Here is a 24,786-nt window from a genome sequence, read left to right on the forward strand (position 1 = left end):
AACAAAAGACCTCTTATGTATGGGATTATTTTACTTTTCCTGAAGGCCAGCAAAAGGTAAATGCACCCTTAGTAACTTGTAAGCTGTGTAAGCGTGTACTTTCAAGAGGTAATCCTGACAGGAAGTATTCCTTTGGGAATCATACCATGATGAGACACCTCAAGGATGTACACAGAAGGACACATGCTCGACTTACTGGAGGTAACCCTTCAGTAAGTCAACCAAGCACATCCACAGCAGCTCAGCCTGGACCATCATCTGCAGGGCCGAGTCCTTCTTCTGCAGGTCAGGTGAGCCCTTCATCTGTGGGGGGAGCATCTCCTTTTTCTGGCCCTCTGGAAATTAACCCTCGGTTTGCGAGGGTTGAAGTACGGTGCGCCCATTGTCATGATCTAATTACTTATAGGGAGACCAGTGTTTCCCTGGTGAACAGTAAAATAGATCAGCACACTTGTCGTACCGTCTAATATTCCCAATCTTTCTTTCCTCTGTCCCTGCATGAACACAACGGCTCTTTTAAGAGCCAACCTTATCTTTCATCTTTTTTTTATATATGTTTTTAAAAACTTTTTTTTTTTTTTTTTTTACCGTACGCGTACGGTGCGCGTAATTTTTTTTTTTTTTTTTTTAAAAACCACTAAAAATCAATTATCACATTACAAGGTCCTTGAGAGACTACAATTATTATTATTGACTTACCATACCCACTCAAAAAAATATTTATTCATTTGTTTTTTAAAAAAATTGCTTTAAAAATGGTTCTAGTTTTCGAAAATTTTCTATATCAATCTGAAAAAAAAGAAAAAAGTATTAATATTTTTAAAACATTTTATAATACAGTACACATATTTACATATTTATCAAAAAATATTTTTGCCTTATTTTTGCTGTTTTCAGAATATATTGCATTTCACTATAAATTGTGAAAGCAATTGCATTCATCATTTAACAGCGGGCAAAAAAATAACAATCTCAAAGATTGTATTAAAAAAGCCCAGAATCTCTTTTTACTTAAACTTAACATTATAGAAATGCATAATATTCTAAAAAAATATCATCTAATATCAATACTTATTTCTTTAAAATACCGTCTGATATTTTTGTTTATTTAAATATATTACTACATTTCTTTTCACAATAGTCACAAACGTAATTTCTTTGCCAATTTGAAAACACACTTATTACTCTTTTTTTTGGCAAGTGATAATCACTTTTACAGACTGACACATTATAAATCCACTTTTCAGATTTTTTAAAAAGCCCATGTCCAGACTGCTTTTTCAGACCACCACCATGTGTAACCTGGGTGACTGCCTACACTCCAGCAAGGGCAACCAGCCTTAGTGATGCTGAATGTATTTGCATTACAGACTGAAACCTCAAACCCCACTCGCTTGTAAATACTGTGCATGATTCTACATGGAAAGCAGCTGGGTGTGTGCTAAGAGTCTGCTTCTGCACCAAAAAATCGCTCCCCCTTTTTCCTACTAATGCAACTGCGAAATCACCAGAGCAAAACGCAATAAATCTCTGCCTGTAATTCCTATTTGCACACAGAGTCATGTTTTCACATTAGTCACAAAACGAAATTTCTTTGCCAATTTGAAAGCACACTTACTGCTCTTTTTTTTGGCAAGTGATAATCACTTTTACAGACTGACACATTATGAATCCACTTTTCAGATTTTTTAAAAAGCCCGTGTCCAGACTGCTTTTTCAGACCACCACCATGTGTATCCTGGGTGACTGTCTACACTCCAGCAAGGGCAACCAGCCTTAGTGATGCTGAATGTATTTGCATTACAGACTGAAACCTCAAACCCCACTCGCTTGTAAATACTGTGCATGATTATACATGGAAAGCAGCTGGGTGTGTGCTAAGAGTCTGCTTCTGCACCAAAAAATCGCTCCCCCTTTTTCCTACTAATGCAACTGTGAAATCACCAGAGCAAACGCAATAAATCTCTGCCTGTAATTCCTATTTGCACACAGAGTCATGTTTTCACATTAGTCACAAAACGAAATTTCTTTGCCAATTTGAAAGCACACTTACTGCTCTTTTTTTTTGGCAAGTGATAATCACTTTTACAGACTGACACATTATGAATCCACTTTTCAGATTTTTTAAAAAGCCCATGTCCAGACTGCTTTTTCAGACCACCACCATGTGTATCCTGGGTGACTGCCTACACTCCAGCAAGGGCAACCAGCCTTAGTGATGCTGAATGTATTTGCATTACAGACTGAAACCTCAAACCCCACTCGCTTGTAAATACTGTGCATGATTATACATGGAAAGGAGCTGGGTGTGTGCTAAGAGTCTGCTTCTGCACCAAAAAATCGCTCCCCCTTTTTCCTACTAATCCAACTGTGAAATCACCAGAGCAAAACGCAATAAATCTCTGCCTGTAATTCCTATTTGCGCACAGAGTCATGTTTTCACATTAGTCACAAAACGAAATTTCTTTGCCAATTTGAAAGCACACTTACTGCTCTTTTTTTTTGGCAAGTGATAATCACTTTTACAGACTGACACATTATGAATCCACTTTTCAGATTTTTTAAAAATCCCATGTCCAGACTGCTTTTTCAGACCACCACCATGTGTATCCTGGGTGACTGCCTACACTCCAGCAAGGGCAACCAGCCTTAGTGATGCTGAATGTATTTGCATTACAGACTGAAACCTCAAACCCCACTCGCTTGTAAATACTGTGCATGATTATACATGGAAAGGAGCTGGGTGTGTGCTAAAAGTCTGCTTCTGCACCAAAAAATCGCTCCCCCTTTTTCCTACTAATGCAACTGTGAAATCACCAGAGCAAAACGCAATAAATCTCTGCCTGTAATTCCTATTTGCACACAGAGTCATGTTTTCACATTAGTCACAAAACGAAATTTCTTTGCCAATTTGAAAGCACACTTACTGCTCTTTTTTTTTGGCAAGTGATAATCACTTTTACAGACTGACACATTATGAATCCACTTTTCAGATTTTTTAAAAAGCCCATGTCCAGACTGCTTTTTCAGACCACCACCATGTGTATCCTGGGTGACTGTCTACACTCCAGCAAGGGCAACTAGCCTTAGTGATGCTGAATGTATTTGCATTACAGACTGAAACCTCAAACCCCAATCGCTTGTAAATACTGTGCATGATTATACATGGAAAGGAGCTGGGTGTGTGCTAAGAGTCTGCTTCTGCACCAAAAAATCGCTCCCCCTTTTTCCTACTAATGCAAATATAAAATTACCAGAGTTGTACACAATAAATCTCTGCCTATATTTCCCAACATGTGTAACCTGGGTGACTGCCTACATTCCACCAAGGGCAACCAGCCTTAGTGATGCTGAATGTATTTGCATTACTGAGTCCAACCTCAAACCCTTAAACTTTTCTTTTTTTATACCAATACACCTTAATTTATCGTGAAAACATAGTCCATATTATTTTACATGTTCCTCACATTTAAATTTCTGCCAAAACAGAAAATAATAAACACAACTTCAACAAAAAGAATTACATTTCTATTATTCATTTCTTAATTTACCATATACATCTCCTCTCAAACTCTAAACTCACCTTTAAAATTAGTTAGTTGTGAAAGAAATGTGGCACTCAAACAGCAGATTATCAGAGCCAGGATCTCTGTTCTCTACACCTCTCTCCTCTCAGCAGAACCAGATAATGGCAAAGTTTCCCTCTATTTTTCCACACATATACATGTAAGTTTCAAATCTCAGTGCTTCCCCCATTTTTTCAAATGTAATCACACATTTCTATTGGTTGAAAACCAACCCTTTTCCAAAAGTACCCTTCCCCCAACTTGACTTCTGCCTAGTACCCTTCCCCCAACTTGACTTCTGCCTGCTACCATAGCAACAGCTCATGGAACACTGCTGTGTGGAGTTAGGTCAGAAGTTCGCCAAACAATGTTTCAATTCCACAGAGCAAGAGTGCTTGACTTTTCAAACCTTACAGCAAATCCATAGTACTGTTCTTTGGTAACACATTTTTCTGTACCAATACAAAACATGCTTCTATAAATTTACACATACAGCCTAGTTTTTAGTGTAGAATGGTATGAAACAGCCAATCAGTTCTTTTTTTTTATAAAAAAATATGTATGCCTCCATTTCCAAACTGTCTTTCATTTCTTTTTACCATTCTACTGAATTACACCTCCTGAGTGCATCCAGATCTCCTTTGAAGATGTTCACAGTGTGGATTGTAGGACACAGCTATGTCTTCTGGAGTGAAAAGTTTGCAGAGAAAACAGGTATTGTGAGAGACCTTGCTTTGCCAAATGTAGACATTAAATGGATTGGTCAGAGAGGGTTAAAGTGGCACCAATTGATGCCATTGGTGAAATCCTTCATGCAAATCCAACACCCTGACCTCATAATAGTGCACTGTGGTGGCAATGACCTAGGCACTTTGACTGGGGTAGGTCTGGAAATGCTTATGAAGGACACCTTTGCACAACTGTTTTCACTTTTCCCTAAAACTGCCTTTGTGTTTTCCAACATATGCCAAAGGCAAAAATGGAACTGGTCCAATCATTTCTGTCCGCAGATTGACAAAGCAAGAAAGCACGTCAACAAATCTGTTTCTGCTTTCCTCCGTGACTATGGTATGGGTTCCATTTACCACAACAACTTGCGTTACGACATGCAAGACATTTATAGAGGAGATGGTGTGCACTTCAATGATGAAGGGAACAGAGTCTTCCTCTTGAACCTTAGACTCTGCATCGGTACTTACTTGTAGGTACCACTAAAAAATAACTTCATAAACACAACGGCTCTTTTTAGAGCCCCCTAATATCTAAACACTTAAATCTGAATTTCATTTCTTTTATTTTTTTTTTGTTACCGTACGCTTACCGTACGCGTACCCCGTGATTTTGTTTAAAATCAATAAATGTTTTCTTTGTACTTTTCTGTCCTTCTTTGACCCCCTCACAAATGTAAGGGGGTCTGTAACTCTCCTCCTTGCCCCCTTTTCTTGTTATCACTCTTTTTTTTCTGAGTGAAACACACGAAATGGCGGCCGCCGCTTCCTGGTTTCGGCCGATTCGAATGTTTACTAAGATCTAACAGCCAATCAGAATCGCGCTCGCGCACGCCACCGTACGCGTACGGTAAGCTTACGGTAAGCGTGCCGTAAGCTGGCTCAGATATATATATTGATTTAAAGGCTATTTTCTCAGAATCTACTGAACAGATTTACACCAAACCTACAAAAGGCACTTCCTTGACCTGAGGACTACCTCTCTGCTAAATTTCTAGTAATTCTGTTCAGCCGTTCGGGCTGTAGCCCTGTCTAAAGGTCCTATGGAAAAATGCATGGGAAAAACGCGTTTTGGGACCCCCCTTTTATCTCAGCCCCCGCTTGACGAATCCCCCCGAGACTTTCAGGGTAGGAGCGGAGCGTAGCGCCCCACCTATTTTGAGAAATTCGCGAGGATTCGTCGACCGGCGCCAAAGTTATTCAAAATAGAATGTTGCGGATTTCCTATGGAAACAGGGTCCTAACTATAACTACCTACTGGCGACCGCCAGTAGGTAATATATATATATATATATATATATATATATATATATATATATATATATATATATATATCCCCCAAAAACGTAACCTCCTCCAAGAGAGGAGTTACATACATGAGCCGATAAGAATGGAAAATTCATACTACCTATATATATACTTACCGTTTCTATATACAGGTCATCAATATTTTGGCCACAATATTTTTGTGGCATGATTAGGTACTCAGTACTCTGGCACCATGCATGTGCATGTAGAGATAAAGTAATGCTCTGTCTTGTTCTCTAGGTGGCGATGTGTATGCCGTGGCAAATGATGGGGCATCTGTGCTGTATGATGCAGCTGAAGGCGGCAATCCAGACTGCGTGGCTCTTGTGCTAGCCTATGGCGGAAGTGGTAACATACCGGACAGAGAAGGGTACCTCCCCATACATAAAGCTGCCTATGGAGGACATTATCTGTAAGTAAAGAAACTGGGCAAAGCACTTCTTAGAGACATGAAAGGGTGCATGCAGTGAGTTGGAGGCTCAAACATCAGGACTTACATTGTTTTCCCTAAAGGACACAGCTGATAACTGTAGTTTGCATTTTTTAAAGAACTCACTGCTGTAAACTCAGTGGCCGAAGGCACACAATATAGATTCCCAGTAGCTTTACTATGGAACATCCAGGAAAACAATACCCCATTTTCACCCAACACACTACATTAATAGTAACAGCATTATAAGTGATGGCTCCTTTGTGTATCCATGAGTGCCTGATCTCACACTTCCAAGACAAATCCATCCTTCGGTTTAAACCCCATCTGGCCAAGCCAGGCCAATCATCTACTATTTTGGCTAAGATTCCTTCTCCATCTGAATTTCATGTTGTATCTGTTTCATTGAATGAGAATTTCCCTTCCTTTTCGGTGCACATCTAACTCCTATTTAATCTTCTCCCTTTCTCTCTTCCGCTGTATGATTCATTTTATTACCCACCATTTCTTCCCTTCCATGAGTGTTTGCCAGTTCCTTCCCCGTTTCGCAGGCACAGTTTCTTTCCTTCCAACAGTGTGCTCCAGTTCCAGTATGTGCCGGTTCATTCCCTTCCTCTAAATGCTGCTTCCTTCCCTTCCTCCATTATACTGTATTTCCATTCTTCCAGCATAATATGCTAGTTCCCTTTGCTTTCACCAGCATGCACCACTTCCTACCCTTCCACCACTGTGTGTCATTTCATTTCTTCTCTTGATGCTCCAGTTCCTTCAGTCCCATCAGCATGCAATGGTTCCAACCCCTTCTTGTATAGACCCACTCAATTTCAATGGATCCGTTCTGGCTGTCACTCTCAATATGCACCAGTAGGTTTGATTCTTTTTATTTAGTTATTTATGTCACAACATATGAAACCAGCCTCAAGATGATGGTGGCAGATGATTAGAGGCAAAAAAGAAGGCCCGAGAGAACAAGAAGCCCATTTAGTCTTAGTTTTGTGAAAAGCCGGGGCTTTAAGTGTCTGTTTGCAAACGATTTCCAAGCTCTGTGTGCCGGAATGAGGATTTCTTTGCCTTTCAATCTCTTCTTCTCTGCAATGAAGAACTTGAAATTCGGTCCAGTAAATTTATGTTTGTTGAGTGAAAAACGTCTTGCGGAGTTTTGAGGAATTTTTGGGAGAGTTATTGTAGATGATTTTATGGGTGAATGTCAGAGTTTCAAACTGGATTCTTTCTTTAAGAGATGACCAGTGAAATGCTGGGCATATAGGATGATTAAGGTTCTTAAAAGCATTCCCGTTGATGAACCGGACTGCTGAGTTTCCGAGCATTAGTAACTCGTTTAGAAGAGAGGTGTAGATTGCTCCTCCAGGGTATTAGAGTAATCCCGCTTGGATGAGTTGAGAAGAAGCTTCAAACTTCTGATCACGCTCTGATGTTAGTTGCCAGAGAAAATCACTGAGGCGAGATGTGCCGTAAAGGAAAGGGTTGAGTCGAATGTCATTGGAAGGATCCCGCCATTTTATTCCCTTCTTTTATATTATTTTGTTTTTTTAAAGTGCACAGGTTCTATTTACCACTCCTTAGGATCATCCTCCGTACCAACCACACAAACAACATACAAGTTTAAGCTTGTAAGAGAAACGTTTTGAGATTTTTCCTGTGTGTGTGTGCCAACCATGCATTGCACAGATAGACATGACAATGTGAGCCGGGAAAGCTCTGTCAAACACCTCTTTTTTCTTCTGTTTAAGTGGCTAGAGAGTAGACCAGAGACAGAACGTATTGTAACTCCATCACAGCGGCAACGGAGTTCCCTCCCTGCCACCATAGAAGTTCATCCAGCAGATTTATGTGCAGGTGGACCGTACATTTGGCCACTGTGGAGACTACCCCCTCTCCGTCTTGGCCAAACTTCTCTGATGGCCTGGCAGAGTAAGGGCCACTGGAAGCTGACCTGTCATTCCGACCACCTAATTTAGAAGGGCGGAATGAAAGATCAGTGCCCACTGCCTGTCACCACCAAGAAAACCCTGGCAGTGAAGGTCAGTCAAAAACTGCTACATGCTTCTTTCTCATTGTGAGAGGACTCGCATGGCGAGAGGAACATTGCATTTCTTATTTTCCAAAATAAAATCCCATTTCGAGTTTTTTATTTTTGAAAATGGTACAGGACTCCATCGTGCTGATGGGACCCTGCTTGAAAAAGAAATATGCATTGACAGGAACTGCCATTTCTTATTAATGACTGCCAACTTGGTGGTCATTTATAACTCTGGTCGGCGGTCCCACCACCAAAGTTATGGAGTAATTTACTCCATCTCCCTGGCGGAACAATGGGCCGTACTCCCAAATATCCAAATATAAATCAGACCCTTAATGCTGTAAGTTTTAGATAGGCTTTGGCTATACTGATATGTAATCAGCACTGTGTGCTGCTGTGAAAAGCTGCCTTATTTCCATGAGCAAGACATTTTTGACAATAGGACCTTGGACGGAGAAGGTGCCCCTGCTTCTAAATTTGAGCTAATTTTTAGAATCCATCAGTAACCCCTTACCTTGACCCTTGAGATTGTCTTTAAACATTAATACGCCAAATTTAAGCAGATGTGGTTCTTCACTGGCAGCTAAGGCAGAAATCCTCTAGCATAGGAAACACCCTCTCTTTTTCCTAGTCCTCCAGTCAGCCAAGTTGTGGTATTCTGAACTCTTTGAAGCTGTTACATTTTGAGAACTGGGAGGTCGCAATAAAGCAGTAATTAAGTCTAGAGTTAACCACAGTACTGACCCCTAGACCCTTATGATTAGGAGAAAGAAAGAGCAACATGGGCCTCAATTTTGAAAGTTGGCGGTACAGCCTCTGGCAGCCCTCTAGCCTGTAGACCTACAGGAATCACCTGATGGCTGCAGGCTAAGGGGTGCTTCAAGCGTTGAATGAGTTGCCCATCTAATCCAATAAGAACACTCATTCTACCTATGGCTGCCCACTCCAGTACAGCTTCCCAATCTGCCTGGCTTCCAGACACAAGACCAACCATTAGAAACTAGAAGCAAACCACAACCCCATTTTATGGACTGTTTACTAGGTAGAAACACACTGAAATATGGGCAGAAGAGAGCAGGTGGTCTAGGCCACAGAGGTGCAGGCTGTAGTGTTGCCGGTTGTCTGCATTGTCATCTCTGCACACAGTAGCAGGGAGTGGTGGTGGGTCCATGCAGCTTCAGTACAAAGTTACTGTATTCAGTACTTACAGGAAATATGAAGGACAGGCTAGAGTGTTAGGGGACATTTCAGCAAGGCCATGGTGCTCTGCTGTCACAAAATAAAGGATAAGGTCAAATCCTGTAAACTCGAAAACTTGAATGTCATAAGTAGCCTGTGCTGACATTAGCTCATGAGCAGCCTTTTGATACAATGAACAACCCTTTGCCACAGTATGTAGCAGTGGTATACTTGAGCACACATGATCACTCCAGGCAGGCTGACATTTGGGGCATATGTGAAATGTCATGCCTCTGATATAAATACATAAGTAATTAAAATATTTGGTATGCTGGTATATTATCTACAGCACACTACAAACATGAGTAGCTCTGTAATATATTTGCTTCAACCTTGAATGTTTCAGGCAAATTATAATTTGCATGTTTCCAACTAGAACCTTGAGAACCATTGCACTGCCATCTCTTTTTTCATGGTACTCAAATGGTGTGGAATTACTGAACTGTAACTAGACTGAGAACTATTGTTTGGGAGGCTGACATTTAAATGGTCAAAGAGACTTAAGTTATAAAGGCTTATCTGAAAGCAATAACTTCAATAATAAAACACTCCATTCAATATATTCATTAAATCTAGTGTTCACTGTATCTAAATTAGGCCAGTATTCTGCTTATGTTTGCATTCCTTTTATTGGAATTAATCTTTTAAGTTCCAGTTCAAGGTGTGCGTGTATTTCATTTGATTATAATGCTGAACAAGTATGGCCAGGAGTCCCACCTTCATAGATTCCAGGTGATTCTGAATGCTGCTTATCTTTGTTGCCGTTGAGTTGTATAGTTTTACGATGTGCCTCGTAAATACATTTTACTTAAGATTGAATTGAAAATAAGAGTGGCCATCTCCTTTCAGGTCATTAAACACACTGTTTTCAGTACTGAACTTTCATGTGATCACCTAAAGCGTTCTTTTGGGCATGCCTTGCTTCTATTGAACTGATCAGACTAACACACCTGAAAACAATGATTCGTATGTGATTAAATACAGGCTCCATAAAGACCTGGAGTGCGGAGGTCACCCTGCAGATGCCATCTAGCCCAGACCTAGACATTAAGTGTTTCCTTGTTTTTTTCAGGGCTTTGAAGTTTCTCATTCCTGCTACATCTAAACATGCAGTGAAGAAAAGTGGGATAAGTCCCATTCACTCAGCAGCAGATGGACAGCACGTGCAGTGCTTGGAGCTTCTTATTGAAAATGGGTTTGACGTCAATGACCTTTTGGCCGAGCACATGTCAGAAAACTATGATGACGAGAGAAGAAGCGCTCTCTTTTTCGCGGTGTCCAACAATGACATTTTGTGCACTGAGGTTTTGCTCAAGGCTGGTGCTGACCCAAACCAAGATCCACTGAATTGCCTTCTTGTGGCTGTTAGGTCTGGAAGCCACGAAATTGTCAGGCTACTTCTATCTCACCGAGCAAATGTCAACTGCTACTTCATGCGTGTAAATGATACCCATTTTCCAAGTGCTATCCAATACGCCTTAAATGATGAACTTATGCTGAGGTTACTGCTGAATAATGGATACCAGGCTGAAGTCTGTTTTGACTGTATGCATGGTGATATTTTTGGAAATTCATTCTCATGGTCAAACCTGGAAGAAGATATACTTCCTGGATGGACATCGTGTGTTATAAAAGACAATCCGGTGAGTGCTTTCCAATATCATTCTGCAGTAAGTTGTGCCAAAGTTAGACCTTAAGGGAAGAGTAAGAACTAGTGGAATGGTATACTTTATCTGGAAAGGATTGAACCATGACAAACCACCAATAAAGTGTTTTGAGAGTATGCCCACCTTTTTGAGTGATAATATGGCATATTGTTTCACTACATAACTATGTTTATTGCACATTTTATAACTGGCTAAGTAGGAAGCATTTATTTTTACAAGTACAGTTTCTTTATAAAAAGTTACTTTCCTCTTATTCTTGCCACTGCTCTCGCTGTGCTCCAGTGAATGTTCCCTTGTTTGTTCAATTCCAGTCCTGTGTACCAAGAGTAATAGCAAATGGGGGTTAAAGTCTCTAGATGTTCCTCAGAATGTTAGGACTGGGCATCAGCTGCTTAGTTGCTGCTTGCTTGTGCCATCGGAAGGAATTGGTAACTATGTAGAATCTGAGGAGTTGCCTACAGCAAGGAATGGAACCTTTATTGCTGTTGAAGAAATCATTTTAGCTCATTGAATCTTCTTTAAAATGTACCTTTTATCTATTGGAAGCGCTTGGGCATTCAACGTGTTCCCATTTCCAGATTTGTAGCGCGCACGATCACCCAGGAGGATATCCTATGTTAAAACTAAAAGATGCATGGCTCTTTACCTAGGCATGTGGCAGGCATCAAATGTGAAGATGACATAAAGCTCTGTCACTAACATTTGTGGTAAACTTTCACTGTCTCCCTCACCTAGTATGGAGAAGATTCTTTAAGCCTTCAGTGTAGGGGTATTGCTGGGTTAGATAGGCATGAGTAAAGCCGCTCTTGAAACTTACAGTGAGTGGTGTAGAGCACCTTAGGGAGTAGGCTGATACAGCAGGGTAATGAAGCTGTATGTGTTCTTTTATCTTCCTAGTTGGTGTAACATGGACAATTTCCCTGAGCTTGGATGGAGTATAGGCCACATCTCCTCCACGGCCACTTTGGCCCACTTGGGCTAATATTCAAATTCTTCTCATATATTTATGTTCAATTCATTGTGCTTCTTATCTATCTCTATGATTGTTATCGTTCGAAATATATTTTCCTGTTTGCAATGTTTTTATGTACACACTTCCATCAGTCATGGCTTTAGTAGCATTCAATGCATGTCAAAGTTCTTTGGTTTCTTGGTCAAAGATATCCTTGTTTTAACATATGTAAATAGATATACACCTAGGAATGAATACACATGAAGAGATGAATTAATAGCAAAGAGACAAATTAATAATAGACAACCCTATCTATTCAGTAATATATTTTAACATAAAAGTAAAGAGAACCATTAATAATCCCTAACCCTTACGATTCACTGTTAGAATTTAACATTATTAACGTCATCTTTATATACCCGTTATTTTTCCGATCTAGCTAATAGTGGAGAACAAACATTTTTGTCCACAGCTTATCATGTAGTAGATATTTATGTCTGCTTTAACAATTCAGAAAAGGTCTTAGTTAAATATCTGTATTCTCCTACAGTTTAAGACACTGCTTCATAGAGATATCATACTAATGGCAATGCTTTTTTAATGGCCAATGATCTAGCTATAAATGTGTGTTCAAATAGAACATATTGTCGCGTGGAAAAAGTTGCACTTACTGCCTATAAGTACTGAAGCATTGTGCGTTATTGGCACATTATAAAAACCAGTGTAATCAATTAAGTTTAAGAATAATGCAGAAAGGAAGTGCTCAATGTATATAGATATCACACAGTGGTAAAGAGTAAGGTGAGAAGTGTGTTTATAGAATAGGTTGTAAGTGACAGGCACAACAGACTAAGAGATGAGTAAAATCTGATTATTATGCGAGTCAGTACCACATCACAAATTAAGGTATTCTTTCTTCACGTTTTGCTTTTGTCTGATGGACTTGCCCCTTAGAAATGCTTGAAGTTCCTTTCGCTTTAGTGCTCTTTTGGAAACAAAATTACAAAATAATAAATAATTAAAAGCCAATTCGACTAAAAGGTAAACCAAAGAAGGACTAACACCATGGCACTTTGATTTACAAAAGTAGGAGTAGGAGTAGGAGTAGGAGTAGGGTAGGTAAAAGATAAAACTTATTTATGTGTTTATCTATATAAGAACCTGCATAGTGCATCAAGACCAACAGGTACACTGAAGCAAAGACACTTTTGGTTACATCATGAGGTTTGGGAGCTGAGTGGCGGGACAGGTTAATGAAGCAGTTTAATGCTCAAGAGGGAGGTCGTTATGAAAGTTAGGTAAGGTTGGGATGAAGTGGAGGATGTAGGCAAGCCCCAGAGTTTCAGAAATTGCTCGAACAGGTGAATTTTGAGTTTTTTTTCTTAAAAGTAGGAGAAGAGTCAGTTTCCTCAAATATACTGCCAAAAAGTTCCATGCTGATTCAGTGGCACAAAAGAAAGATTGCTTGCTGGTGATGGCTATCTTGAATTCTTTAAGAACAAATGGCCCGATTACGACTTTGGCACAGTTGCGCCAGCTCTCCATCGGCACAGCTGTGCCAATGCCGCTCAAAGACCGCCTGCCCTATTACGCGTTGAACTCATGTAAGGCGGTCGGTCCTTTGGCTTTCCCCTGGCGGTGCCTGGTAAACAGGCAGTCCAATGGGAACGGGAAAAAAAGTTCCAGTACGGCATGAAAGGTGATGTCCATGCCATGCTGGCACTTTGGGGGAATGCAAACAGGGGGGCACATGTTGTGCATCCCTGAATGTATCCCCATGGTGGGGAAATAGGGGCCGGCCCCCTTTGTTTCTCAACCGCCAGCCCTTTCAGGTGGAGCTCCTTCCATGAAATGGCTGACGGTGCAGGAACTCATAATATGATCAGCTGGATTGGCTTAGTCCCCCTGAGCATTTTACATTGTGACGCCCCACCGCCAGGGTACGACTGTGAGAGCCGTAATCCGGCAGAGGGTGGACCTCCACTGCTGTGCCACTGTGAGTGTAGCGGTTAGAAGACCACCACACTCTTAATTAGCCCAAAGAGTTTGGGCTCAGGAAGCCTCTTGAGCCTTCTGAAATGGTGAGTAATTCTGCGAAGTATGGAGGATTCTTGGTATGCAGCACCTTGGGAACAATGACTCAGAGTTTGAAATTACTACTTGCCGGGGTAAGAAGCCACTGAAGGTTATTGAGAATAGGAGTCATGTGGTGATATATTTTAGCTCTATGTATCAGACTTGCCGTTGAGTGGAAAATAACTTTGAGTGGGATGTAAATTGCATTACTACAATTTAGGGCCTTATTTTGAGACTGGATTATCGGATGATCCATCTCAAAAGTGGCGTATATCGCATTCTTCATTATACAAGTGTCATAGGTTAAAATGAAGTTGTAATACAGTTGATGAGACAACTGGAACTTTTGTGATGGAGTATCCAATCCGCCAAACTCTAAAAAAGGTCCTTGGTCTTATCTTTAGTCTTTGGCTCGGTAACATAGCTGTTGCTAGACAATTATGTGAGCATCTCTAGAGAGGGGCTTTGGCTCTACCATATGTTGGGAGGCAGGAGTACATGGTTTGATTCAGCAGAAGTTGTGTGCTTCCCAAAAAAATGTGCTTGTCCTCCATGCAGCTGTGATCATTTTGTTTATTTTCCAAGCTGCCTAAGCTTGAACTTTTAGGGACACACACACAACATTGAAATGCATTTAAAGTGTCTTAGATAACTCGATAATTTATGCTGTTTTTCTCTGGCGGCAGCACTGATTGGGCAGCCACATGGTGTTTTAGGTGGCTCAACAGTGCAATTGTCACCTGACCTTTTAACCTCCATATTATTCAACAGTTCTAGCTTCCCCACAAATACATATCTATTCCCATGCTATTTACTTGTAATGCTTCACCTTACCATGCAACATTCCCTTAAAGCCAGACCTATTGGAATTGCCAATGCTTGTTTTATAGTTTGCCTGTGGTGCACGAGGACATTTGTTGCCCTCGGGGAACGTTTTGCAGATTTCTTCTAACTCACATTATTTTACTTTTGGAGTTATCAGTGACAATGTTAATATAATAATGTTCCTGTATTTCCCTGCAAGACTAAATAATTATTTGCTGGTGAAAATGGTTTTAATAGGATCTAGTCAACATGAATGGTTCTTCTTACTTAAGAATCCTTAATACTTTAAAAGCATTTGGGATTCTTTTTGTATCAAGGTGTGTTAAAATGTCTAAATAAAAATAACAAAATAAGGCAGCTGCATAGTGTGCCTCTAAATGCTGCCTAATTTGGCTCTGAGTGCCACATGATTTAGTCACGACCCATAGAATTTGGGGTTCCACTACTACATAATTACTGATACCCCACATATACTGTTTTCTACGCTGAAATTCATAGTGCCAAATATTTTCAAATATTTTAAAAGGGGGTGAGTGAAAAAGTTAATTGGAAAGTGATATTGGATCAACAAGACGTTTTAGTCTACCATGCTGAGGAATGGTGGTAATTATTTCCAAGTCAAATTAGTTTAATTTTCCCAACATTTCTGAATAAGTTTGATAATCGTGTGCCCTGAACTCATAACACTATCTGTTCTGACCCTCCTGTAGAATGTATTTCAATGTAAACTTTGATTTTTGTTTCAGTTCTGTGAATTTATCACAGTCTCCTGGATGATGCATTCAGTCGGAAAAGTGGTTCGGATTTTGCTGGATTATATGGACACCGTGGCCATTTGCGCAAAGTTGAAATCTGCATTAGAAACACAATATGAGTGGCCACAAATATGCCAAATATTAGGTAATATCTTCCAGTGATGAGAATTTTGATGAATTTTTTACAGGTTGACAGTCAGAAGGGTTGGGGTATAGTTTATCAGCAAATCATATCACACCAGAAGTGGCAGGCGGCCATGCCCCTGTCTAGCCTGCCGATGCCCCCTCTCCAATGTCCTATCCCTTAAGACTGTTATGTATGGCTGAGTTTGGGTGGATGTGTGTGGATGTCTAGTGACATGTGTTCACTTGCTTTTTTACATGTGTGTGTGTGTGTGTGTGTGTGTGTCTGTGTTTTTGTGTGTATGGATGCTTTTGTATATAAATAGTTTTGTGTTTACAAGTGAGTATGTATGTATTTACTGTGTTTTGGACAGGAACGTTTCCTGGCATGGTAAACCGGTGTGCACCTCTACCCTAAGTCACCTAACTACATGTGAAATTTGTAACTTGACTTTTTGTTGATCCGGATCACATGCTAATCCAACATAGGTTTCTGCTCCATGTCCTGGTTTGTTGACATGAAGCTGTGGTGGTAATATTCTGTTTTTCTGGGGATTGATAAGACAGACCACTCCTTTGGAGTAAGTGCCCACTGGCCTTATTCATGTAACGCTCTGCTTAGATGCAACCCTCACACACTTGCACTGATATCTTTTGTATGTGTCGAATGCATGTTTTAAAGCTGGATGCTTACCCGTAATCTGGGTCTTCCGCTGTCCTTGATAATGTGTGACCATTTCTGGATGTCATATTGTCACTACACACTGACATATGTGGTAGGCAAGTACACGTTCTCAAAGCCAAAGGTGTAAAAAGCCTCTTTATTGATGCATTTTGCATATGTTTGGCGAGAACCAGTAATCAGGAATCCAACAAAGAAGTTCAGTGAGGAAAGAGTCAGGATCAGCAAGTGGCAGAAGTGAGGAAACAAGAAAAAAGAATGCAGCTTTTTCTGCGATGCACCCGCTAACCAGGCAGAGACCTTTAAATAGATGAAGAACAATGAAAGCAAAGGATATCAAACACCACATGATAAAAAACATAATGGGTTGGGAAAGTCAGAAACAAATCAAGGGAGCAACAGCCATGATGGAAAGGAGAAAGAAAAGAGAACAAAAACCTGGAGTGGACTAGCTGCAGAGTCACTAAAAAAGGCAGCTGCAAACCCTCAGGCAGGTGATTGCCATTTTGGCAATGAAGACAGAAGCAGTAGCCAGGAGCCCAGAAGCATAAACGGAAACAGACCCATGTGAGAAACTCTCTAAGCCTGCTACTAAGAGCTTCATACGGGTCTTCTGAGCCTCATGGGTCTCGGCTACCAGGCAGCCAAGAAGCTGCAGATGCAACAGCATGTGTGGAAGGTATGGATAGCAGCAAGGCTCCATGAGGTGGTTTAAGTATGGTTGCTGCGACCTGCAGGATCCTCTTTGGATTGCCTCTGGTTTAACATGACCTAAGATGGATTATGGGATGCATCTTCCACGGACAGTGAAGTATACTGCCTGCATTTGTGTAGCTGGAGGGTGGAGATTGAGACACTGAAGTGAGGGAGAGTGGAGACAGAGTTACCTTTTGAAATTCAGTGAGGACCTTTTAGCAATGGGTTGATTAGATCTTTCTGAGCACAGCCATGTTGAAGATGGTAGGGTGAGAGGTAGGTCTGCTGGTCCAATGTGAAAACGTTTCTCGGCCATCACTTTTATCTTTCCCTTCTTACTTCTTCAGGACGCCTTGTGACAGCCAGGTGTAGATACCTCATTACATTCTACTTCTGTTTTGGATTCTCCTGGTTGAATTGTGCTGAATGGATTTGTTAGAAATGTAGTGTTTCGGTGTCCGTGACCTGATCATGTGACCCATCTACACAAGCAATTGTCTGTGATGTCACTGTAGAATATTGATGCTGTTTGGATTTTTTTCTTTGACAAGTAACATCCATTGAAGAGAACATCACAATTCTCTTTACACTATCCTTCAGCTCTAAAAATAATCAACAATAAGCATTCTGGAATTGTCCTTTATTTGATGGTATGTGCTTAAGTTTTGAGATTTGTTGTGACATCATTCATTAGCTGACTTCAAGACCTGAATATATGACAGCTAAGGAAAAGTAAGGTTTTTGACAGAAAATTTAAATAGTGGTGTTCAGCTGAATAAAACAGAAAAGCATCCATCCTTCCTTACTTGTGGCAATGGTTTGTGACAACACCACAATGACCTGAATATATGAGTGAGAAATGCCTGTGCTCATTTGTGCTTGTTACACTTATGTCAGCATGGAGACACTAATAGGTGTAAATTATAGTTAAGTCATTTTAATATTTAGATCAGAAAGTCAACTCAGAGCATGTTTTGAATTCCTTCCTGCTCATCATTAAGTGGAAATGGTTTCAGGTTGGAGGTCTACACTGTTAATACCTAGGTTAAAAACTCTGAGAGTGAAGAGTAGAGGAACATAAGTTTGTTTGACGACTCTTTCAAATGGAAGTATGGGTTCGGGACACCTGGCTTCGACTGCACAAATCCAAAACAAATCAGGAGTTCCTTGCGAAACCCCAGGTGCTAACAGTAGGTGATAGTTTATTCTAATGCACTGTAAGGTGGGCTGGTCAAGATCCGTATGTAAAAAATTGAGAGAGTACAAAATGGAACAGTTGCTGCCAGTGACTAGGTAATATTTTACCTGGTATCAAAGGCACAGAAGATGCTTCTCCGGCTTCTGGTCCATGCTCAGATTACATTTAAGGGTCTGAACCTGGTTCCTGGGTGTCTCAAGAGGTTAGGCCCAACAGTTGGTGGCTTTTGAGTCAAAGACTCCCAATTGTAAGCCTAGGTCCTACAAAGGTGAAGTTATCATAATATAGTAATCTAAATACACCAAGAAGGGTGACGGACCATTCATCGGGTAGGTCCAGAACAGTGAAGCAAGGTGCCACATCTATCTGAATGCGGTCCCCTCTTTTGACCTCTTTAGAAAACACCTAAAAATTAACCCTCCAGGGAACAATAGTCTACCATTCCCCCTTCTTCTTCTCTTTTTTTCCCATAAAAATGTCTAGAGTCAAATCGTTTGGAAGAAGCTTTAAAATGTACTCACTGACACACTTACTCAAACACTAACTAGGTGAAACTATCATATGCCTGCCAGTAACAGCTCTAGTTTCTGATTAAACTGTAATGGCATTTAAAACAAAGACTCTGGAGTCACTTTGCACATTCTGGAATATTGAATCCGAACCTGATTCAGTACTCTTGAATGTTTTTTGTGGTCCTGTGTTTCAGCTATGGCATTATCTTGGATCTCACGAGGTTTTAGGGAGTGTTGCACACATTTAGAAGAGGATACCCTTACATTGATCACCAGTCACATATTTGCTCCATACAGGCAGTAGTAAACCATTGCCCTCTCCAGACTAATCACTATAGTTCACTACTATTTGAGGCCTATCAAAAACATTAAACAGATTCAGAATTAGACAGCACACCTTTATTTCCAATCCAACCATGCATGGACAGGTCACTGCTCTCTTAAAAGAGTGTCATGGGTTCACTGTTCCCTTCTAATACAGAGCAGCATTTAGAACTCTACCTCTAACACAAAGGGTTTTGGAGATCTGGTCCACTATCCGCAATCAGTCTAGGAGCAATCACCCTAACCGGAACAGGCCATTGAGATCACAAACAGTGCCTTCATAACCATTGCTTTGGATTTAAAGGTCAAGCTCTCAGGGACACAGAGGATCCTCTCTGTGGCTATTTGGCTATCAGCACGAGACACACTTCAGGTCCCACACAGTTCAAGAAATATCTATTATTTTCAAGAAAATTATTAACTGCTACGCTCCCTTCGTAGCTAAAAAAGCTTTAAGTGTCTTTGTAGCTAAAGTTATAAGCACAAAGATATAGGGTTTTTAATCAGCCCTCGTCAGCTATTGCTTTTCTGATGTGTCTTTTATAGTTTGTATCAACCCACAGGAGTATTGCGCAGTTACGCGTTTTGTAGTAGTGACTTTTAACCCCTTCCACGCGCGGCAAATTCCGCCGCGGTGCGAGGGGGGGTGGGGCTGGACGTGGCGCTCAGGTGCTCAGGACGGCTCCCGGCCGTCATAAATCACGGTGAGCGTGTGCTCATGACGGCCGGGAGCCGTCCGAACTCCGCCCACTAATTAATTCGCCAGCACAGGTGGGGAATTTGCCGCGCGTGGGTGGAGCGGCAACGGTTGGACGGCTCCCGGCCGTCATGAGCACACGACTACCGTGACTCATGACGGCCGGGAGCCGTCCTGAGCATGGATGTGGTTAAAAAGAAGCCTTGCTCCCAGCTGTGGCAAAGATTATTGATGATTTTGGAGCTATACAGCACTGTTCTTTATGAGAAGCCTGGGATGTACTGGATGACAGGCACGCTGGCTTCTGCCACATTGCTGTACCAAGATCACAAAGTTGACTGTGGTGGGTGATCTCTGCCTGGCGGCAGACTACTGCCCACCAAGCACCCTGATTTTATTAGATCTGTCAGCAGCATTTGATACCATCAACCATGAGATCCTTATAAGCCACTTGCCTTCCACAGGCATACAGAACAAGGCCTTAGACTGGTTTATGTTCATTTTCAGTAAGAGAATGTATCCCATTGCTGAGTTCCCGAAGCTTCTGTCCTGTCCCTTTATCTCTTTAGACTCAACCTGAAACCTCTAGTAGCTATCATATTCCCTTTTGGGTCTAAAATGTACTCTTGCGTGGATGGCACTCAATTTGTTTTCAGATTTAGCAATAACTCTAAAATTATCCTCTCTCTGCAAGGTTGTTCTTTAGAAGTGCAGAATTGGGTTAAACTTGCTAGTTCTCTGTCTAAAACTGATAGAGACAAAATAGAAATTCTTATAGCTGGTGGCAATACCAACATCTGGCAGTCTTCCTTCTGGCCCGCAGATTTTAGCAGCTAAAGAAATTAAGGCCATATTAACAAGACTGTGTAAAGCCGTGCAAAGTATCTTTGCTAGGCCTTGTAAATATGGGCCAGCACACAGCGCCACCGTAACATCAAAAAAAGTGATGCTGCAGTGGCGCTATGGGCTGGTAAATATGCCCTTCCGTATCACACTTGATTCCCCCTACCCCTTCAGATGAATTATCAGTTTGACCCTGTCATCTCGTCCCGGGTGATACATGTGCATCCCATGCAGCCTCCTACTTGGACCCACAACTTTATGTACCTGCGCCAGCTCAAGACTGGATTACTGTAACAGCCCTATCCGGGGATAAATGCTTCACTCCTGAATCAACAGTATACTATTTGAGATGAGGGAGACAAACTTGTAACATGGGCCTCATGTTCCAGTCATGCCAAGCCCATCTGACTTCAGCTTCCCGTTCATTAACTTAGTTGCTCTGCATAGTCCATCACTCTCTTTATGGTAACACCCCCGAGTTTAACTCTAGAAGAATAACAAAACACCCCTTACCCCCACTTGAAGACTCCGGTCAGCTGCCCCAGTTCTTCTTTCTTTTCCTCGCTTCCTAAAGTCCACCTTGATGGTAGGGCTTTCTCGGTTCAAGCTCCTCCTATTCAGAGCACCTTGGCTAAAAATCTCCAAATTATGATTTGTCATCTCTTTCAGAAAAGCACGTACAGCTTGGTTATTCTCCTAATCCAGATGTCTCACTTTCTAATTAGGTCTTGCAACCTGTACCAAGAGACCCCAAAGATGTAAGTGTACTCCAATAATTTGAAATACGAAGTACAAATCAAAAACCTAGCTGTACTGATTGGCATATATACAAAGAAATATTGACCACAGTGCAAGAATGATCCCATTGTGGCACAGTTGTTTATTTAAAAAAGCTTTTAAATGTTTTTTTATATATTAAAGCGTGGCATACGTAAATAGTGATAACCCATTGGCAGTGCTGATTCCAAGTCACTTTTATCAAGCAGCAGTGCAGTTTCAAGGAAATAATACTTACAATAAAAAACAAAAGAAGTGATGCTGATCAAAACTGCTTTTCTTTCTATTATTGGACTCTTGTTTCTGTAATTTGTTCTTGAGATATTACACTCCTTCTTCAGGCGTCTATTGTAATTGTAATTGCATTTATATAGCGCTTACTACCCCTGATGAGGCGTTGAAGCGCTTTTCCGACAAGAAGCACGCTACTCCGGAACCCATAAAGGATTGGTGGTGAATTAGTATAGTGAAAATATGAAAGTAATTTGATTGGTCGATGTGTTGGTCAGATTATTTGGATTGAGAAGGATAGTGGAGGGATAGAGAAGGAAAAAAAGGTTTGCATTTATATAGCGCTTGCTACCCCAGATGGGGGGTTTAAGTGTTTTTTTGGCCAGTAGCACGCTACCCTGGAATCCATACAGTGTTAGTGCTGAATGAGTATAGTGAAATATGAAAGTAATTTGAGTGGTGGATATGTTAGTCAGTTATTTGGATTGGGAAGGATAGCAAAGGTGTGGAAGAGGTAAAAGGGTTTGCATTTATATAACGCTTTGCACCACCTAGCTGTGGTGATTTTCATATTACATGACACAGAAAGACTGACCACAATGTGAGAAGGTTCCCGTTTCACATGTTGATTTTTTGGTGAAATGTTACTTATTTAAAAGTGATTTCAAATACCTTGAATGAGTTCAGCATACGTATTTAAAAGTGCTTTTAGATGCCATGATTTAGTGCAGTAAATTGTAAGGATAGGTAATATTACAAATGACACCCTTCTGCTGAAATTAGAGGGAATTATATGAATTGTGATACTGAACCTTCTTTGCTAACTTTAGAGGATCTTCTAGTAATGTTCAGAGGTAGTGTAGTCTTGCCACTGACACCAGAGATCACCCTGCACAATTTCTTCTCAATTCAGAGGGCGCAATAACAACTAACTGTAGTAGGGCACCTTTCTGCTAATTTTAGAGGGCTCTCCAGTAATGACCAGAGGTATTACACCTTTTCTGTCCATTTCAGAAGAGCATTTAATAGCGACCTGTGGTACCTTGTGCGGCTGGCAGTATAAGGATGATGGAAGGGATAATGAAGTCACTGTTAGGGTAAGATAGGGAGGTTTGTGAAATCATCAGCATAATCACTATGGGACTCATTAAAAGGCCTTTCTTCCTTATAACCCAAGGCAATTCCACAAACCCTAGTTTTTGATACCAAGGCTATTGGCAGCTCCAGGGAGCAGAGTAATCAAGAATTGCAAGTGCGACCCTTATAAATGAGAATTGACTTGAGTAAATATTACTTCTTGTCAAAGTTCCTCAGTAGTTCCTACTTTTTCCATGGCATTTCACCCTGTGAGTTCAACTGCTAAAATCAGCCTAAATCTCATGGTGAAACACACAGATCTGTGTTTTATTATGAATCTCTGAATCCTTTTACCAACCCCAACCAAAATTCCAATAAATGATAGGGCAGCTTCTTCATCAAACAGCAGTATTGGAGTTGTCAGGTTCCAGAGTCTGTGAATTTCGAGGTTTAATACTTCCCTCCCTTCCGCGCTGAGCCCACACAACACCACTCCTCAGAGAGCTCCACTGGCTCCCCAGCCAAAAGGGCTGCCAGTTCAAACTTCTCACACATGCATTCAAATCACTACACAACATGGGACCTGCATACCTCAATCACTGACTTCACTTACACTAACCCACTTGGCAACTTTGTGCAGCATCACTCTCACTGGCACACACACCCACATCCACAGACACAGAAATGGAGGTCGACCAAGCCACCAAATCCTGGAGCGACCTCCCTTAACACATGACGGCTTTGTCCTCACTTCTAGAATTCTGCAAGAAGCTGAAGACCTGGCTTTGCAATTAGTCTTCTTGGGGGACCATCGAGACTGCCTGTACTCAGACCCAGCCTCCCCACATGCCAAATCTCACCTACTCGTTGCCTGGTTACCCTCACAGTTGGCAAGCAGCACTCTATTAATCCACCTCACATTACAGTCCAGGTAGGCATCACCATTATTCAAGACAATAGAAAAAGTAAGGGGGTTTAAACTCACCCTTGGCACACGCCTGCCATAACATGGAAAACACTTGGCAGGGTTTAGTATTAGTCCATTGATATCAGCCTTATAGAGCTTCCACTGAGCTACAACAAGGAATAATTGTTTCTGGAAAGGTAAGATTTTGGAATATGCTCCCAGGGCTCTTTAGTACCCATCCAGGGCTACAGTGACAGAGACCTTATATCTGGCCACATAATGTCCGGTAATCGTCCATGACCGATGCAGGACCCAAAAAAATTAAAAAGCATCACAATGTTTATTAGGTGTGGGGAAGCATCAAACACATTCTACATGTGGGACACTGGAAAGGTTTCAGGATAAGATGTTGACTGGGCAGACTTGTGGGGCTGGTGCAGAATCTGACACTTGAAGGTAAGTTTGAGAAAAGGAGAGATTTCAAGGAACAGTGGTGTCTTTGGAAGGCCAGGACGTGGCTGCGAGTAATAGTCTTACCCATTTTTCCTGCGGGAAAATTGAAAGTCTTGAAGACCTGATGAGTCCTCTGCACCCCAGTAATTCTTGGTTAGAACCAGACCAATCAGTGTTATATTATGCTGCTAATTTGTGTAACATTTCACATCACCATCAGGGTCTCTCAAAATGGCAAGGGGAGACACGAAGGATGAAAAAGATGAATAGAGAAGAAAGGAGGAAACAAAAAATGTAAACTTAGGAATGAGTCTTGTGGATGGAGCGGTCTTCAGTAAATCACTTGGAGCTGATATACCCATAGTCATCTCTTGCTTCTAATTAAGGATTTGTATGGACTGACATTAAATTCAGGCTGGCTTATATCTTTTCCATGATGCCTGGACCAGGGTGAAATTATCTTTCACACAGATGTCGGGTAGAGGCCGTGTCGGGAAGAGATCAAGCATCACCACCCAAGTTTATCAATGACCCATAGACAGGACGAGGTAGTCAATCAAGAACTTGAGGGTGCATGCAGTAAGCAAGACAGTCCTGGATATGTTGGATGTGGGTCATATGCATGCCGGTTGTTCGGGCTGCATTTATAATGACAAAGAAGAGAATGTTACTACTAAGT

The 24,786-nt window shown here is 41.2% G+C and overlaps 1 protein-coding gene across 3 annotated transcripts in view; it reads left to right on the forward strand.

The window, feature by feature from the left end:
- ASB15 (ankyrin repeat and SOCS box containing 15) overlaps positions 1 to 24,786 on the forward strand; it is a 130,221-nt gene that overhangs the window by 101,496 nt on the left and 3,939 nt on the right. For all 3 annotated transcript variants that reach the window (XM_085654197.1, XM_085654196.1, XM_085654198.1), the window contains 3 exons: positions 5,843 to 6,014; positions 10,385 to 10,955; positions 15,579 to 15,732. In XM_085654197.1, the coding sequence (XP_085510323.1) occupies positions 5,843 to 6,014; positions 10,385 to 10,955; positions 15,579 to 15,732 (897 nt within the window). The remainder of the gene's footprint in view (positions 1 to 5,842; positions 6,015 to 10,384; positions 10,956 to 15,578; positions 15,733 to 24,786) is intronic.

The sequence above is a fragment of the Triturus cristatus genome, chromosome 4_1 (assembly GCF_964204655.1).
Source record: "Triturus cristatus chromosome 4_1, aTriCri1.1, whole genome shotgun sequence".
Lineage (NCBI taxonomy): Eukaryota > Metazoa > Chordata > Amphibia > Caudata > Salamandridae > Triturus > Triturus cristatus.